The sequence below is a fragment of the Zeugodacus cucurbitae genome, chromosome 2 (genome assembly GCF_028554725.1).
Source record: "Zeugodacus cucurbitae isolate PBARC_wt_2022May chromosome 2, idZeuCucr1.2, whole genome shotgun sequence".
Taxonomy (NCBI): domain Eukaryota; kingdom Metazoa; phylum Arthropoda; class Insecta; order Diptera; family Tephritidae; genus Zeugodacus; species Zeugodacus cucurbitae.
Window position 1 is genome coordinate 25,737,869 of NC_071667.1, and position 17,072 is coordinate 25,754,940.

General features: G+C 35.4%; 4 protein-coding genes across 7 annotated transcripts in view; 2 read left to right on the forward strand and 2 right to left on the reverse strand.

Annotated features, from left to right (window-relative positions):
- The first annotated feature begins 66 nt into the window (after window positions 1-66).
- On the forward strand, window positions 67-758 carry LOC105213134 (DNA-directed RNA polymerases I, II, and III subunit RPABC2). Its single transcript, XM_011185705.3, has 2 exons — window positions 67-235; window positions 356-758. The coding sequence occupies exons 1-2, from the start codon at window positions 207-209 to the stop codon at window positions 720-722; spliced, it is 396 nt and encodes a 131-aa protein (XP_011184007.1). The 5' UTR covers window positions 67-206; the 3' UTR covers window positions 723-758.
- Window positions 719-2,988, reverse strand: LOC105213135 (protein downstream neighbor of son homolog). Its single transcript, XM_011185707.3, has 4 exons — window positions 2,751-2,988; window positions 2,532-2,686; window positions 1,636-2,459; window positions 719-1,574 (listed from the first exon to the last, which is right to left on the reverse strand). Exons 1-4 carry the CDS (start codon window positions 2,799-2,801, stop codon window positions 850-852), a joined length of 1,755 nt encoding a protein of 584 aa, XP_011184009.2. The 5' UTR covers window positions 2,802-2,988; the 3' UTR covers window positions 719-849.
- Window positions 2,989-3,765: 777 nt separating this feature from the next.
- LOC105213133 (uncharacterized) lies at window positions 3,766-5,385 on the forward strand. The gene is made up of 2 exons (XM_011185704.3): window positions 3,766-3,925; window positions 4,020-5,385. The coding sequence occupies exons 1-2, from the start codon at window positions 3,907-3,909 to the stop codon at window positions 4,781-4,783; spliced, it is 783 nt and encodes a 260-aa protein (XP_011184006.1). The 5' UTR covers window positions 3,766-3,906; the 3' UTR covers window positions 4,784-5,385.
- A 2,971-nt stretch (window positions 5,386-8,356) lies between these two features.
- Window positions 8,357-17,072, reverse strand: part of LOC105213132 (chitin synthase chs-2) — a 32,295-nt gene continuing 23,579 nt past the window's right edge. For 3 of the 4 annotated variants that reach the window (XM_011185701.3, XM_054229581.1, XM_054229586.1), the window contains 7 exons: window positions 15,114-17,038; window positions 14,709-14,885; window positions 11,029-11,229; window positions 10,738-10,948; window positions 10,527-10,678; window positions 9,802-9,903; window positions 8,357-9,729 (listed from right to left, as the gene is read on the reverse strand). In XM_011185701.3, the coding sequence (XP_011184003.2) occupies window positions 9,577-9,729; window positions 9,802-9,903; window positions 10,527-10,678; window positions 10,738-10,948; window positions 11,029-11,229; window positions 14,709-14,885; window positions 15,114-17,038 (2,921 nt within the window). In that variant the 3' untranslated portion in view covers window positions 8,357-9,576. Of the gene's footprint in view, window positions 9,730-9,801; window positions 9,904-10,526; window positions 10,679-10,737; window positions 10,949-11,028; window positions 11,230-14,042; window positions 14,220-14,708; window positions 14,886-15,113; window positions 17,039-17,072 lie in introns of all 4 variants that reach the window. The other variant, XM_011185703.3, reaches the window with a different exon arrangement.

A 17,072-nucleotide genomic window follows, 5' to 3' on the forward strand; every position in this document is an offset into this window, starting at 1 on the left:
GGTTTGCTATAACATTTTACAAAACTGTTTATATTGCTGTGGCAACATTGGCAGCAAAGCGAACAGTGCTAAATTTTGACAGTTATTTGTAAAAGAAGAAGAACAAACACATCTCGAATCGTGTTTTGTGCACGCCGCTGTAAAATTTTCAGTTACATTTGTGTTTTTATTATTATTAAACTCTTTTTTAACTCTTAATTCACAACATGGATGATGGAGATTATGATAATGATGAGTAAGTAGAAGAACTTTACAAAAATGTATTATTTGTAAAGGTATACAAATGGAGCCACGTTTCCCCGAAACTTGTACTCGCAGAATTTTACAAAAAACTAATTAAAATTTTGTTTTTCAGTGTCGGTGGTGATGACTTCGATGATGTTGACGAAGAGGATAACATTGATGATATCAATCAGGAGGAAGAAACCGATAATATAGAAATAATAGCGCAAGGAAGTGCAGGAGGCGGCGTACCAAAATCAAAACGCATTACCACAAAATACATGACGAAATACGAACGCGCGCGTGTTTTGGGTACGCGTGCGCTACAAATTGCTATGTGCGCACCTATAATGGTGGAGTTGGAAGGTGAAACCGATCCACTACAGATCGCTATGAAAGAGTTGAAACAGAAAAAGATACCAATTATCATAAGACGTTTCCTACCAGATCACTCATACGAGGACTGGAGTATAGATGAATTAATTATAGTGGATCATTAAGTTGTAATTTTAAAATATAGATTTTATTAAAAAATATTTTTTTATTAGTTGCCATTATGATCTACGAATATGTGTTGGAGAATATTGAACATATTTGATTGTGGTTCTTATAACAATGCTGTACATGTCAACTCCAAGCGTAACCGTATTCTTTATCGTAACACACGCGTTCTAAAAGTGTGACTGCATTTTGTCCGGTGCGACACATACATTCTACAACACTTGGAGTCAGCCCGCAGTCTGATAAGTTCTCTTGCCCAAACACCTGCCCTGATGTTTCATCCTGACTCGTTTTCTTTTCCTCTTGGGTATCTGCTACAGTGCCATCCTTCTCAAGTAAACACTGCGTTGCTTTACTAAACGCTAGCGTATTATTGTTAGTGGCAAGTGTTGCGCTAAATGTGTCTTTACTTTCGCCCAGTAAACTGCAGGCGTATGGCAAGAACGATGGTAATACCACACCTTTCACTTCAATACTATTGTAGTCCACGCCATCCATGCGCACTTTACTCGAACGTGTTGCCAATTGTTGCATTGTAGCTTTTGGGAATGCAACTGGTGCCAATAGTGTTGGTGGTATGCCTGCGAGTCTGCCCACATTAGAAATTGTACTTTTGGCATTGAGCAGAAAACTAAAAAATCCTTGACATTCTACACCTTCAATCAGCAGTAGCGAGTTATCACTGAAGTCTTCGGACATCTCTTGAACGTTTAATTTGCGCGCATGTTCTGTTTGAATTCTACGTAAATCTTTATCGTTAACTTCTAGATTTTCCAAAAAGTTATCGGTATCCTCCTCGTCTTCCTCTGCTAGCAATTCATTGGAAGTGTCAGCAGGACGGCCAATATTACCTGCTTATAAGAATCCCATTAATAAAACGTTACAAGAAAACAAAATATATTTTGTTACTACCTTCAGGCACTGCGTCTGCGCTGTTACTCTCCTCTGTGAAGTTGCCATCATCAGACTTATTTAATGCGCTATCATTTTTCAGGGGCATTGTGTATTCTATACCCTCTTGACGTAACGCGCTACGCAAACCGCGTGTGCTGGGCGACATGAGAGCATGCGTTTCCACACAGCCACCAGTGCCAGCTGCACGGAAAAGCACTGTAAAAGTATTAGCACACAGATAAAAGTAAGGACACTGTCGTGCACGCAGTAGTTGAAATAATCCCCTAAAACTGTAGTCCCAGTCATCTGTTAAATATTTGCGTTCGCGTTCGCCCAGCACAATACCGTTATTAGTTTTTGCATTGCGTGGAAATAATGTCATCCATGGGAGGTAGGGATGTTGCCAATAGTAACTGGCCTGATTGAAACGTGTAGCAGGAGAAATATCTAAGCCGCATTGTGCGTTCTGTGGATCGATGCAACGCACGAAACTGGTCAAACCGCTTGCCAATTGACTTGTTTTGAGTGTAGTTGTTGGTAGTTCACTGCGACAAAATATGCGCACACGTGTTTTGATGCTCCAATCCATTGGTAGATGTTTCGTAAATTTTTGTTCCTCTAAAGCAGCCTCATCATCTTCTGCCGCAGCATTACTATGTAGCATAGCAGCAAAAGACTTCGGATCAAAAGGTTGCAAAGTCAACTTGGCTGGCGGAGGACGTGTGGGTGTTTCGCGCACGAATGATTCTTTTTTAGGCGGCGGTGTGTTGACAAAAGCAAGTAAGGAGTCATCTTCAATGAGTGGCGTGTCGTCGGTACGTGTACGTTTGGTCTCAGTTTTGCTAAATATTCAGAATGAAAGGAACACATATTTACATGAAGGAAAACTTTGTTATGTGCAAATATATACTCACATTGCAAAGGGATTTTTACGCTTTTGCGCTATTTTGGCCTCCAATAAGCGCTCTTTATCGAGTCCGCAGTTCTCTATACTTGGCACACTAGTGTTTTGATTTATGCGTGCAGCCAGCTGCTTTTTCTTTTGCCTCAAACGATGCAATTTTATAAGCTAAGTGAAATAAAATCAAATGACATGCATTGGTTGGAAAATACTTGAAATTTCATGATCCCACCTCATCTGGATGCTTCCAGTTGGGTTGATTGCACTGTTTTGTGGTTGACATTTTGTTAAATAATTACGATTAATTTATATGAAATAAACATTAATTATATATACGATAAAACACGATACTAATTTATGAATTTACTAAAGCGTTGCGCGCGTAATTCCCCATAAACTAGTTTTTGCAAATCTTTTTCCCGCAGCAATCAGCTGCTATGTATTAGCGTTGCCAATAGTTGGAAATTAGAAGTTATAGCAAATTTTGTTTGTGTTTATGGCTTTTTTTTAAATCAATTATTGTAACATTCGTCTACATTAAAGTTGAATGTAAAATACGCCAGATGTTAAACAAAATGGAATACAGAATTAATCTATAAGATTATCGCAATAAACAGTGCTGTTTTTAAAGTTTGAAGAAGCAGCTATAATTTGTTGGTGTTCTTATAGTTTACCAACTATGTTAGCATATTGATACTTTATAACATACTTTTAGGCGTTTAATATTGCCATTGTGTAATAATTCGTTCTGTCAATCTGATTGTTCTCACTTCTGCGCACAGATTAGCTAACCAGTGACGTAAAGAAATTTCTTTATCACTCATATTTATCCATACATACATAACAATATCTATTGACATTAAAAACAACTGCGCCGCACAACTGTTGCCATTATAGCAACAACAAACCACCTCTACAAATACATATGTATATAGCATAACACAGGCAACAACCTATTCTGTTGAAGACAAATGAAGAGATTAGCATAAATTCGGGCGCTATTAATTTTCTTATACCCCACGCACAACGTGACAATAATAGGTGTTTTATTTATTATTTTTTGGTTTGTATGACTTTTTTTTTAACCTACAACAGGTGTATTTCAACATTTTTCTTAGTTTGAATTTATATTTTGAATTATTTCTAATTCTTTAAATTGTTAAAAAAATTAATTCCACCAAGCATATATGAACAACCGTTATGCGCAAAAATCATAATGTCCGGCAAACTGTGCCTGTGCGCCGGGTATAAAACTTGCACGAGCCATGGCAGCGCTGTCAGTGTGGAAAATCGATAATTCCTCGAACGTCACTACAAAGTATGTGCTGATACTACAAGCGATTGAGTGATTGCAAACGGAAAACCTGCAGTGGCTCATCATTAACAATATGGCTGCTCAACGTAACGGTAAGATTGATATTAATACGCAGTCATAGAAAATATATTAATTTAAACTTGCATGGTGGCACTTTTTAACACAAATTAAATTGTATACTTTTAGGCGCTTTAGGCTTAGCGCTCTTCGTTACACTCTTGTTTGGCCAGCAGCAAAATGTCGACGCATTCAATTCCATGGAGGCTTTTAGTGCCAAGGATAATATTTTCGCCGATGTGTTGCTCACCGAGCTACTAAATCGCATGGATAAGGACATCGATCCAATGCAAAATTACTTCGATTTGCTTGGTGATGCACCGAAGAGTGTGGATCTGATGTCACGCACCTCGAAGAACAATGCACCGGATGAGTATGAGTATCGCGGCATGTACGGTGGGCATCCGTCCATACGCGATCAAGAGTACATGCAGCACAGTTCTTTGTGGGGACATCAGTACATCAACGGCGGCATGGGCGAGATGCCAAATCGTTTTCCGGCCATCAAAACGGATGCCACGTTGCCGGCCTACTGCAATCCACCGAATCCCTGTCCATATGGCTATGACGAGAGTCAAGGTTGCATCTCGGACTTTGAGAATACCGCTATTTTCAGTCGCGAATTCCAAGCTGCACAGGACTGCACCTGCGACAATGAGCATATGTTCGATTGCGCTGGTCAGGACAGCAATGCCAGCGCCAATGAGATGACCTCGACTATGGAGAAATTCTTGATGCATCAATTCCAGAATGAAAACGGTCTTGACAACCCCAATGCAGTGGTTAAGAAGTTCTACGGTTTTGCTACTGGTCATGGCGGTCCGAATAATCCCTTCTTGCAGGGTGAGAAGCTACCCATAGCCGCCAAGAAGGGTGCTCATATTAGCGATTAGACGGCACATGGCATTGGTATAATAGTTAATGGATATTGTCATTAGTTTCAAATACTTAACCAGGCACACGGACAAAAATATATATATATATATATATCTATACATATACAAATGAGTATTCTTGCTGTCAAATATCAAATATCAGGCTATACATATATATGTATGTACGCATATTTAAGTTAACGGGTGCGCAGCAATTTCGGAGCATATATTTATTATAAATGTTAAAACCATAAATTATCTGTTTCGGGGCATATATTTATTATAAATGTTATAACCATAAATTATTCAGCTATCTATTCCGGAGCACATATTTATTATAAATGTCAAAACCATAAATTATCTGTTTCGGGGCATATATTTATTATAAATGTTGAAACCATAAATTATTCAAATATTCAATATTCAATTATATAACATTTCACTCGTTGTAATTAAATTGATGACAGAATCTTCACATCTATATGTATAACGGCATTAAGGCATCAGTACTTGTGCGAATAACCAAGGTCTCTAATTTGTTGATCACATACAAACAGCTCGGTGTTGGCTTTATCGAAATTTCTCCTAACTAAATAAATATATATGTATAAAACTAAAAATGTAGTTTCCTGTTTAATAAAAATTAAAAAAGTTTTTCGAGTTCATTATAAAGTCCACAAAATGAGCAAAGCTCTTAAGCGCTGTGGCCGGAAAACCTTCTTCTACCAGCTTCACGTCTAGCAGACAATGTACGAGTGTACCAGGTCAAGCATTCAAAAACTCATTTCATGTGAATCCAGCGGCACTTTGTAATCATCTTAGAATAATTTTCAATAGTTTGGAGAGAATTTTATTAGATGTTGATAATTTGGTAATGTATAAAATCGAATAACAGGAAAATACTAATCTATCATTAAGGGGTTATGTGGGTTTCAGAGGCGAAAAATAAGGGTATCTTAAAATTTTTTTTTTTTAAATATATACAATCATATATTTCATTTAAACAATTCAGTATATCAAAGATACGTATTCAAACAGTATTTTGTGAACATTTTATTTTCAAATTCCTAAAACTCAGCCTTTGGCACCTCATCACCTATGACGTATCCAAGAAAGGTCTTGCGGTGGACATAATAACTCATGATTGGTTTATCTAAAAACAATAAATCAAAAATATTTCTATAGTACGTGGATCTAGTTAATGAATGAAGGAAAAAAAAATATTTTATTGACATTTAATTTTTCTTTTTAACAAAAAACTCACTTTTTTGGTAAAAATTTCGCCATATAAATACTTCGTTCATTAGCTAGATTCATTATTTCAAAGGGTTACATGGCCAATTTATTTTCAATATTTTTTTTCCATGTAAAAAATTATTTATTAAATTTAAACTTTTTTTGTCTTATAGATACATATTTAAAGAATAATTTCTGAAATTTTCAAAAAAAAAATTAAAACTCTTCCATTGTGATCTCATTTCCGGTGATCACTCGGAAAAAAAGTGCGTCCGCGTTGTCAGCATAATTCTTGACAGGATCATCTAAAATGAAAAAAAAAATAAGTTTTTTAGGTAAGACCATAATCTCGTGCTTGAACGAAGGAAAGACAAAAAAAGTGAAAATTGGAATTTTGGCAGACATTTTTCCAAAAAAAAATAAACATTTCGGTAAAATTTGCTTGACATTTTTGTTTTTTAATAGTTGTAATTGAAAAAAACAAAAATAAAATCCTTCAGTCAAGCACGAGTAAATTGTATCTCGAACACCTGTTCAAAATTTTATCAAGATCGGTTGAGTAGTTTTCGAGAAAATTTGACAACCGACTTTGAAAACAACGTTCCGAGAAAAACGCGTTTAAAGTTTTGAGTAACAATAGTACTTGACTTGGAGCGCACATCTTCCAAAGGTTGTATCTCCGAAACTATTATTCGGATATGTTGTAGAAATTAACAAGCCAAAAAACAAAAAATCGATTTTTTGAATAACACGAAACCCATGTAACCCCTGTTGGTATTTTTTGTAGTGCTAAAAATTCCAAGGTTTTGTGTGCTGTACTAATTATAATTGCGCCCTCTTTCTCTTCTTCTCTGATTTCGCAAAGGCGGGACAGTCAAGAAGGAAGTGTTGAGATGATTATATTCGATCTTCTTCAAAACAACTTCGACAAGTGGATTGGGAATGGCGAATATTGCTGATTGAAGACTGTTTGTGATCTATCTTGTAATAGAACAGTTGAATAAGAAAGACAGACCGAAACGGTAGATATACTGCTACTTAACAGACAGCTACTTTAGCTCCCTGTCACTCTCCTGCTCTTGGTCTCTTTAACATCCATTCACACGTACGAGTTCAGAGAAATACCACCAGATTTGGATTTAAAATTTTGCAGTATGAGTAATGTCTTTCTTTCCGTTCCTCTGCAGTATTCGTCGTCATAAGTTAATGTTTTAAAAAAGATAATGATCCGAGTCAAAGGTACTGGAATATGGCCCTTTATATATGTATCTCTACTGCTTGAAGACAATGAAATTTGAAACTGAATTGGATAGTAATAATATTTCAGCTACTGGTGGAGCTGATTAGTTTCAGTTCGTTGGTAAAGGTTTCAGCGCTTGAGAGCTTTCATTTGTCAAATCCAATCAAGAGAGCAATATAAATTTGTATCTCCCCCTTTATAATTCGAATTTTAAACACTATCTTGCTTTAAAAACATTAAAAAAAGTTTAAGCCAAATTTAATCAAATACCCCCGCCCCCACTAAAACTGATATCAATAAAATTTTCAAATAATTTTTTTTATTTTAATTGTTTAACAATGTTTTACTCTAATATCATATAAATTACAAATCTATTCGAGTATTATATATTTATGAATTTCCATATTAAAATAGCTAAGCACATACACAAAATACATATATGCTGAAAAAAATATTACAAATAAATGTAAATTTGTTTCGCATAGTTTATGTAATTTCGAACTACTAAATGATAAAAATGAGTATTATCCATGATTCATACACTGGTACGGGTATGCTGCTCTTTGACCTCAACATACATATAAAACTCTGTACATACAAAGTATATACCGTTAAATGTAGCCTATGTCAATAACAACAATTTTTTTATAAAAAAAATTAAAAAAAAAACTAATAAAAGAAATTAAATTTTATATATAAAAAAATAATAAAAATCAAAAATTATTATAAAATTTAATATAAAATTGAAATTAGAAAAAATAAAAAAAAAACTAAAATAAAATTAATAATATTCATAAAAATATTTATATAGACTAATTTATTCGTTAAACGCTATGAACTTCTAATTTACAAAACGGTTGGCATTCGAACTGTTTGGCATACAGTATGCACCAACTATTTACTAAGTAAATCGGACGATATATATTTGAGTTATATTCATCAACAAGTCTTTCACGTGTGTGGGCAGTGTGATTAGCTAAAAAATATATTCGTTGTCATATTTACAAAAACACTAAAGTGTATATACTACTATATAATTAGTTACAAGTGATAGTATTCGCATATGAATATATAGATTTGTAAAGTAAAATGTTTACTTTAGCCTACGTAACTAGTTTAGAGTTGGAAGCAGTAGAAAAATATAAAAAAATATCATATATGTATATAAGAGTATGTATGTATGTATTTATAGTTGTGGCAGTAGTAGTTATGAACTTTAAAAAATCTGCAGAATACGAGTACCGACAGTGCTTTCTCGATTATCGTGACTAAAATTTATTGCATGAACACGTTCGAAAAATATATATAGCTGGGACTTGTTTAAGTTCTCATACTTCTGAATTCGACAAATGCATCAATGGTGATTCTTTTTTCATTTCTCACAACCAAAGCGCGGTGTAAGACTGTTGTAAATAAGCCTAGCTTAATTATGGATAGTAAAAAAGTAGTTACATATTTTGTGCTGGAAATGAGCTATAAAGTGCCTCAGAAAGTCTAAAAGAACATTTTTCAAATTATGTTTTTGAAGTGCTTTATGATATTTTGAGGATCGTCAGTGAAGAGATCACAACGGAACAGCACTATTTTCGGAGGTTATGTCACTATGTTCAACCATAACCCAGTTTGTATTGAATCATTTTCAAAGGAGTTAACTAATGAAGACTCTTCTCACGCTAGTTTAATAATTTCAAGATTTTAAGTCAAGAAGTTAAGTGATAATACTTAACTTTTCGCTTTTCGGAATATCAAAATAGTTATTAGTCACTCTAGACCAATGACAAAATGGACAGGTCTCAAATGTATACAAGAAATGGAATTTGCTAAAGTTATGTAGCTTAATGATTACAATAGTTATTATTTGTGACCTTGTGTGTAGGGATGGTTATGAGGTTTTATTATTCATAAAAAATTTCGTTCTTAAGCAAAAAAACATCTTAATTCAAGCATTCGAGTTTCATTTTTTGACAAACTTTTCGATAGCTTTTAAAAGCAAAGACCTCCCTCTGAGCTTTTTGGTAGTCTGAAAGTCCGAGAAAGCACTGTGTGTGATTTTGTGACAGTGTTTGTAGCTTAGTACAGTAGTTGTTTTTGTTGTTTTATAATATATATATATGATATTTCGCGACAAAACTATGGTTATAATTCCTACATTTAATTGGCCAGTACAAAGTAGAATATGCAACAGCACTTCGCGGTGATTTTCTAGGACAACATCGTGCTTACATTTCTAATATTATTAACTAACAAAGTCCTTTGTTTTTGTTTCATACAAATCATCAACAACAATACAATAAAATCGATATCTGGCTGGCAAGTGGCTTTGAGTGACGCTTTCCTACAAACGTCCCGTATTGCTGCTATTCTGTCCCCATGACACTTGTTGATTGGGATTACGCGCAGTCAATCGCAGCGAGTTGCGGTCGTCGTCTTCGAGTACATGCTCATAGCCTTGATTGATGGTGCCGCCACCGTTCGAACCGTAGATTTGCTGTTTGTGGTTGAAATGAAAATATTTTTTTTTATAGATAAAAATTAATCTCTGTGTATTTATGTGATTTACCTCGCCTGGTCCGCCGTTGGCGTTGAATACATCTTTGATGCTAATACCCGCATTTGAGACTCGACCACTGCGCTGATTGGGTATTACGCCGTTGTTGTTTAGCTGAAATGTTGAGAGCTAGCATAGTTAATTGGTACTTATTGAAATAAATCATCTATTTTTAATGTCGATGGTTTTACCATTTATGGGTTTATCAATCGCCTTTAAGGTAAGCACCAGCTAAGGGAGACTTGAGCGCTTTGAGATCAAGAGATCAATTAGGTTAAGCTAGAAAATATGCTGTCTTTCTTTTGACGGCGAAGCAATGCTGTTTCAACATGAATTATTACCTAAATCATTTTTAATATAGAAATCTGGATCCGTTACGGTTACGTAGACCCGACTAGAGTGGGAACAGTTAGTTCCAATATGGTATTGTTTGGAATGAAAATGCTCATCAGCAATCAAATAAGAAAACTCGAAACCACCATTAAAAAGTATATTTAAAATTAGATCTGTGTGTCTTTATAAAAAAGTTCTTATTACCGTAATCGGACGTAACGTCCTTTTTATTTCATCTCACTCGGTCTAAGGATAAACTCTCTTGAGCTCTCTGAACTTGAGTTTATATTACGGTATGGTTATTGGTATTATTTATTTAGAATATTTATGGGAAGTAAATGAGTCGGATAAGGTTGGGAAGGACTAAACTATATTTTGTATGAATTTAATATCGTGTGACTTACCGCCGCTGTTGTGGTAATGCCATACTCATTCTTTGCGCCCAGTGTTTGCATAGCCGACTTACGTCGTTCCGCCATTACCGAGTTCTTACGCACTTCGAGAGCGCGTATTGTTTCGGCGCGCATTGTCAAACGGCGTGTGAGTATTGGAGTTGCTATTGGAAGTAAAGAGAATTAGCCTCAAGAACTACTCTTAAACACCCCAAAAGTTCACCTGGATTGTTTTCATCTGCTGTTAGTTTGAGGAAACGCTTCTTGAAAGCAACGTCCAACGTGCCGATTTGGCGACGTGGTTGTCGCGCCTTCTCCAAATTTTGTATCGTACGACGACGTGCAATGCGGTCGGGTCCACTACCAGAGTCATTGTCGTAATCACCGTCTATGCCTTGAAGACGTTGCAAATTCTTGACTATCTCCACTGCGTGCTATAGGTAAACGAGTGTAAGAGTTGAGAGAGTGTAAAGTGTGAGATATCAATTTTAGAGTGTGTTTTTGTGATGAGTACCTTGTCTATAAGCGCATCCTGTGAAGTGTCCTCCGACTTCTTCTTGCATAAATTCAAATCGGTGGATGCGAGTATATGCGAAATGGTGCCGAAACGATGGAACAACATAGCCGTAAACTGTATGATCAGAATGAGCGCAAAGAAGAACACAAACACTAAACCGATCGGTTCCAATTGTAGATATTCCTTGGAAATGTGTACCTAAAAGTCGACAATAGGTCGCAAACCAAAAAAATTGTGGTTAGTTGCACAGTTATATATGAAAATCGAGGTAATTTGTAGGTTAGTTACACAAATTAAAATTAAAATTGTATGCTAAGAAAAAAATATTTATAAAAAAATTATAGAAATTCTTCTGTAAACCATTCTTATGTGCAATGTGTGTGTGATTTTGTTCATCATATGATTCGTTAAAAGAATGATTGCTAGGAATGGATTCGTAAAAAATGTTCGTTTGACCAATGCAAAGGTTAGCTGTTATGGACAGGTGTCTTGCATACAAAAAGGTAAGGTAACGGTTTATGCAATGTATGTATGTATACGAGTACGGGTATTTGTTTGTTGGCTAATTCATGGCATAAGTAGTAACGGTTTTTGTTGTTTGTGGATACACAGAATAGACTGAACGTGGTTGTGTTCGCGGTAAAAGAGTAAAATGTAGATTTTGTGGGTGTTATGCGGATATCCAACATTGTGCTGGCTTTGCCTAAACATTTATCCTTAAAATATTGCGCTCAAATTTAAAATCGAAAGGGGTTCCAATTAGATTTACGAAAATCTCTTACTAATTTTCATGTCAGATACTTCGAATTATACAAAATAAAAATTATATAAGGGAAAGAGCATTAAGTACTACTAGAATAATAAAGTGATTCAATATAAGCTTGCAAGATTAATAATTAAGTGCAAATTTAATTTTATGCTGTGCTTTTATTAAATTTCCATTTCACAAAGCAACTGAAAATTCAAGTTTTTGAAGATATTATTTAGCAAATTTTTATTTGAATGCCATTCAGAACGAAGTAATATTCACAAAATATAATATTTTTAAGCTCAATAAACATAACTTCATGGCCTACAAACCAAACAGCGCCTCTTCTAAGCATCTTCCATAGATTCTTTGGTCGCTAAGCTTATTAAGATTAATGTTTCAAAAAAAGAAAACACAAATAATTTCTAAGATTAATTTTGAGACGAAAGAGAGAGAGAGAAGTAGAGATAAGATTACAATATAAGGTACCCTGAGGACCAATATATTTATTAACTACTGAAAATATTACTCATGCGGCTTTAGATAGTCTTTGTGTTTGCACTGCCATTTATCTTGTAAGAACTTATGAAAATATCGCTTTGGGGAGTTTCGTAGGTTGATAATTAATTAAGTAACATCTAACTCTGTCTTAAACTTCTTGAATATAATATATGACCGCTTTAGTGATGACCGTTACTAACCGACCCGACAAATATTCCTGTAAATATTGCAATATGCATGATAAGAACAAGGTTTCAGGTAGTCTTCTGCTAAACTTGTAGGGTTGTGATGAATTTCAGATACCAAATTAATCCAAGAGAAGCTGTAAATCTTATGTCTCTGGTCCAGTAAAACCTCTTTTTACTTTTCAAACCGAAATGTCTGTAGAGCTTCCTAAACTTTCTTATTATATTAATGATACAGTTTTTGTCCGAATTTAGATTTGTGAAAAAAAAACAAGATAGGGCTCCTTGAACCTTAGATGCGGAGACGTAAATTAAGTTATACCGATCATTACTTGGAAAAGGTATCTGATCAGCAGAAAAGATCTTTCGGTTTACATCAGAACAGCTGTTTGAACGGAAATGTAATTTAGGTTAAGTTGAAGAAAGGTAGCAGGAACTATTAAAAACTGACCAGGCAGCGCGTAAAAATGCCCTTTGTAGTAACTATTTAAAGAAAGCTCCACCTAACTGAACGAATGTCTCGTACAAATAATAATAAAAAAAATATTGGAAAGAAAGCGATTATAGAAATGCTAATAAACTATAAATATTGTATACTATTAAAACTACTAAATGCAGCAAAATCGAGAGCGTTCGGTACAAATGAATTTCTCTGCGTTGATATATGAATACTCTCTGACTTAAATACAATAAAAACAAATACAAAGCGAGCACAAGTGAATAACATCGTGAGCGTTTCAATAGGTGAAGCAAAAGCGTGAGTTTTTAGGAAATTATTTGTGTGCTAATTAAAAAAAAATATATTTATTTATTTATATACAATAATAAATTAATGCGTGCAACCATGACCTTAGCAATAAAATAAATATTCTTATGTGATAAAAATATATTATTTATAAATATTGTTGTATAACCACAGCCAAAATTATTAACAAATTATTATTATATTTTTATTAACAAATTATAAAAATATATATTTTGATTTGTGTGTTTAAGTGATGGAATATAAAAACAACATTGATAATAACGAAATATCGAATTATTTCTCAGTATGTGAGTACTGTCAGGCTTATAAACAGGATGCAGATTCTGTATATAAAATATAATTTGATTTTTACAACAAATCCAGAAACCGCTTTTCAATTTATAGCTTTGGAAATGTGTCTTTGGCTTGTGAGTAAATTTTGAACGCGTAAAGAAGTCTTTTTAAATTGTTAAACACAAGTAAAAAACAAAAAAGTGAAAAATAAAAATTAAAAATTAAAAAAAAAGAAACTAGCAGTTACTATGAAGGAAGTGGGTGTATAGTATATTGCATATTTTAGTACTGCTTTTTTTTAATTTTGCACAAATGTGGGAGAAGAGTTTGTTATTAATAAGATTTACAAATAATTTTTGTTATAGACGCATTATTTTATATACGTGTATATATAATTATACATAAATGTATATATAGTACGAGTATATAAAAGTTAAAACGGAAAAATGTACAGCAAAACCATGACAACAGTTAGAAGAGAGTTTTGTGTGAACAACAAAGATTTTGATTGACTTTGAAAGATACAGCAGATAACAACCTCTGATGTTTCTTCAATATACGTTATATTTGTCTTGACGCCCAGTGGCCAGACTATGTGCAATTTATCCTTGTTCAGCTGAAGCAAGAACACAATCAATACGAACAAGGCGTTGGCCATGAAAAATGCGAAGACGGACTTGTTCCTCAAATCAATGAGATCGGCTGCGATGCGTGCCTATTTGTTGTTGTTGTATTTTTTTTATTTTTTGTTGAATATTGTTTAATAATAATAGTTTGTTTTTCACATTCATTAGCGAAATTTTTTTCGTTCGTGACATTTTGTTTGTTTTGTTAAAAAAATATTGCCGTTATTGCGTACGATTAACGTCAGTATCGGTTTTTGTTTTGGTTTTGTTTCGTTTATCACATCACCGCACAAAGCAAATTGCATTTTTTGCAATTATTTAAGTTGTTGTTTTTTTATTTTTCATGAAATTTTATATTTCCATTTTAATAGAAAGTTGATTTATTTTTAATGTTTAAATATATAAGAAAAGGAGAAAAGAAAAAAGAAATATGTTAGTAATATGTTCAATTGGGGATTTCCATTACGATAACGTCAAACGTCGATTTGTTGATTTGTTCTTTGAACTTTTTATATGAAATGTTGTGGAATTTGCGCCATTTGACGATACGCGCATGAAATCCCCTTGCCGAAATTTACCTCTTGTGTGGATTCGTCGTAGGTTATGTTTGTGCGTACACCAAAAGGCCATTTAACGTGTATGTTGTCCTTGTTCAATTGCAACAAGAACACAATTAAAACGAATAGGGCATTACACATGAAAAAGGCAAACACGGAGGAGTCGCGCAACTCTTTAAGATCTTTAGCAATTCTAGCCTAAAAAATTCATTCACATTAATAATTAAAAGAAGTATATCATTAAAAACAATAAGGCAATAAAAACGTGTGATTTTCTTCATTAACTAAGCACATCCGCTTATGTTAAACGCTGGTGAAAAAATTAACGAAAACCCTGGTGTACGATCTTTGTATTAATCCACCTTGTAAATGCATTTGCGCTCAGCTTAAGGGTGCGAACGCAATCAAAAAGAACTACAAAATTACCTGTTCTACCGGATCGTTATCGATAGGGAATAGATACTTGTCGATCAAATCTTTCCAGAATTGCAGTTCCGTGCTAGACAAGAAGTCAACCTCGCCCTTACGTAAATCTTGATCCTCAATCCAGAATGGATTTGTTAAGAAATCACGTTCCTGTCGTGGCTCTGCCGAAGTGTCGGAATCTGATTCCTCAGAGTCATCACCAGACTTCTCCGCAACCGAAGACAACAAATGATGATCCTTCGAGCCGCTAGATGTAGTACGTCTACGTCCATGACGTGCAGTACCATGTGGATCTAAAGTGTGTTCCAAAGCTTCTAATCTCGTCTTGATGGTGTTTAAAGATTCGGCAATCGCTGTGAGTTGTGCTTTCTCCTCTGATGTTTTACCATGCGTACAGAGTATACAACGGAATAAGCCAGCTAAAGAGAATTCAATGGAACCCTCCTCATCACCATTATCGCCAATGCCACTTTGCAAGAAACTCAGCATGCTCTTTTGCTTAACACGCTTGGCTGCCTCTTCGGCTGCTTTCTTTTCCGCTTCCATTTCCTTTTTCGTCTTTTTAGCGACCACTTCACGAGTGCCCCAAGAGACGACATTCAGATTGATAATCGAATACAGGATAAGCAAAAGGTACATAGATGGTATGGAGAGCAAGTAGATGAGACCGGCTGTGATGCACCAAAACTCTTGCGGATGCAAACACGCCGCTATCCAAAATGAACTCGTCATAGCAATCAAGAATATTGCGGATGGTGAACCGATACCGTCCTCGCCCAACTGTAAAGCCGTACCCACGATTACCGCCATCATGATGAGCGCATACGCCGTGGATAGCACTTGTGCCACAAATAGCTGTATATTCGATTTGCATGTGAAGCAGACTAACATGAAGAGCAAAATCGGCACGATATTGTAGTGGAAGGAGGTCCAATTGTCGATACGGAAAGCGGCTACAAAAGCACCCACCAACATAAGGAAAATCGTGCCAGGTCCAAGAATGGTGCCACCAATCAACATCATTTGGTAGAAGATGTAGAGTAGCGAGATGTTGTCGTTAATCTTGATAGTACGTTTGGCGTCACCCAGCAGATCCATAATGTTTGCTATGGTTGAAGGTACCCAGCGACGACGTTGATTGTAGAACTCATTGAAACCTTCGGGGCAATGAGTGTACGCATCGGAGGCAGCTGAATATTCGACACGATAACCACGTTGTAGCAATAGAGTGCAAAGCCAACGATCTTCACCCTGATCGTATTGTACGTAATGACGAGCTTGATCCGATTGTGTTGTATATTTTTTCATGACATTGTCATCCATAAGCGCTTTACCACGGAAAAGTGAGAAGCAACCGGGACTACAAAGCACACAGCCAATCATATGTTCGGTGGCCTTTTGCAGCCAATGGCCAATGGCGTATTCGAAGAGTTGATACCATACCATAGGCCCAGAGCCCACAGGATGAATGCGTCCACATGCCGCTCCCAGATTACGATTCTTCTTCATCAAATCGATAAGCAGCGTTACAGCGTTCGGTTTGAAATCAATATCACCATCCAAAGTTAGCAAGTAAGTGTTTTGTGCAATCTCATCTTTACGATCAGCTGATATGGGCAGTTCAATGAGACGATGACCGAGCAAATAGTACATGTACATGACTTGTGACCAACGTTTACGATGACGTATACGATCCTTATCCTTGAGATGTGCAATGAACTTGGTCTTACCAGGTAGAGTCCATACTAGACGACCACCATATGGAGTTGGATACTTTTTGGGTGGACGTAAGCGTATGGTGGTCTGATGAATTTCGGAAGCCGCATCATCCATAGTGGCTACAAGCAATTTGACGAAACGGTTGACTTGAATGTCGTCATCGCTGTGATCGGAAATTTCAAAAGCGTCATCGAAGAAGGTATGTGCTGGAGCATAGAGGGTTTCAATGAGAAATTAATC

Bases quoted from the DNA above. Each gene is read 5' to 3' on its own strand.
- LOC105213135 (XM_011185707.3), bottom strand. From the start codon at position 2,801: ATGTCAACCACAAAACAGTGCAATCAACCCAACTGGAAGCATCCAGAT. The intron at 2,687-2,750 runs GTGGGATCATGA...TATTTCACTTAG, and splicing joins ACTGGAAGCATCCAGATGAG to CTTATAAAATTGCATCGTTT. The intron at 1,575-1,635 runs GTAGTAACAAAA...TCTTATAAGCAG, and splicing joins CGCAGACGCAGTGCCTGAAG to GTAATATTGGCCGTCCTGCT.
- LOC105213134 (XM_011185705.3), top strand. From the start codon at position 207: ATGGATGATGGAGATTATGATAATGATGA. The intron at 236-355 runs GTAAGTAGAAGA...TTTGTTTTTCAG, and splicing joins GGAGATTATGATAATGATGA to TGTCGGTGGTGATGACTTCG.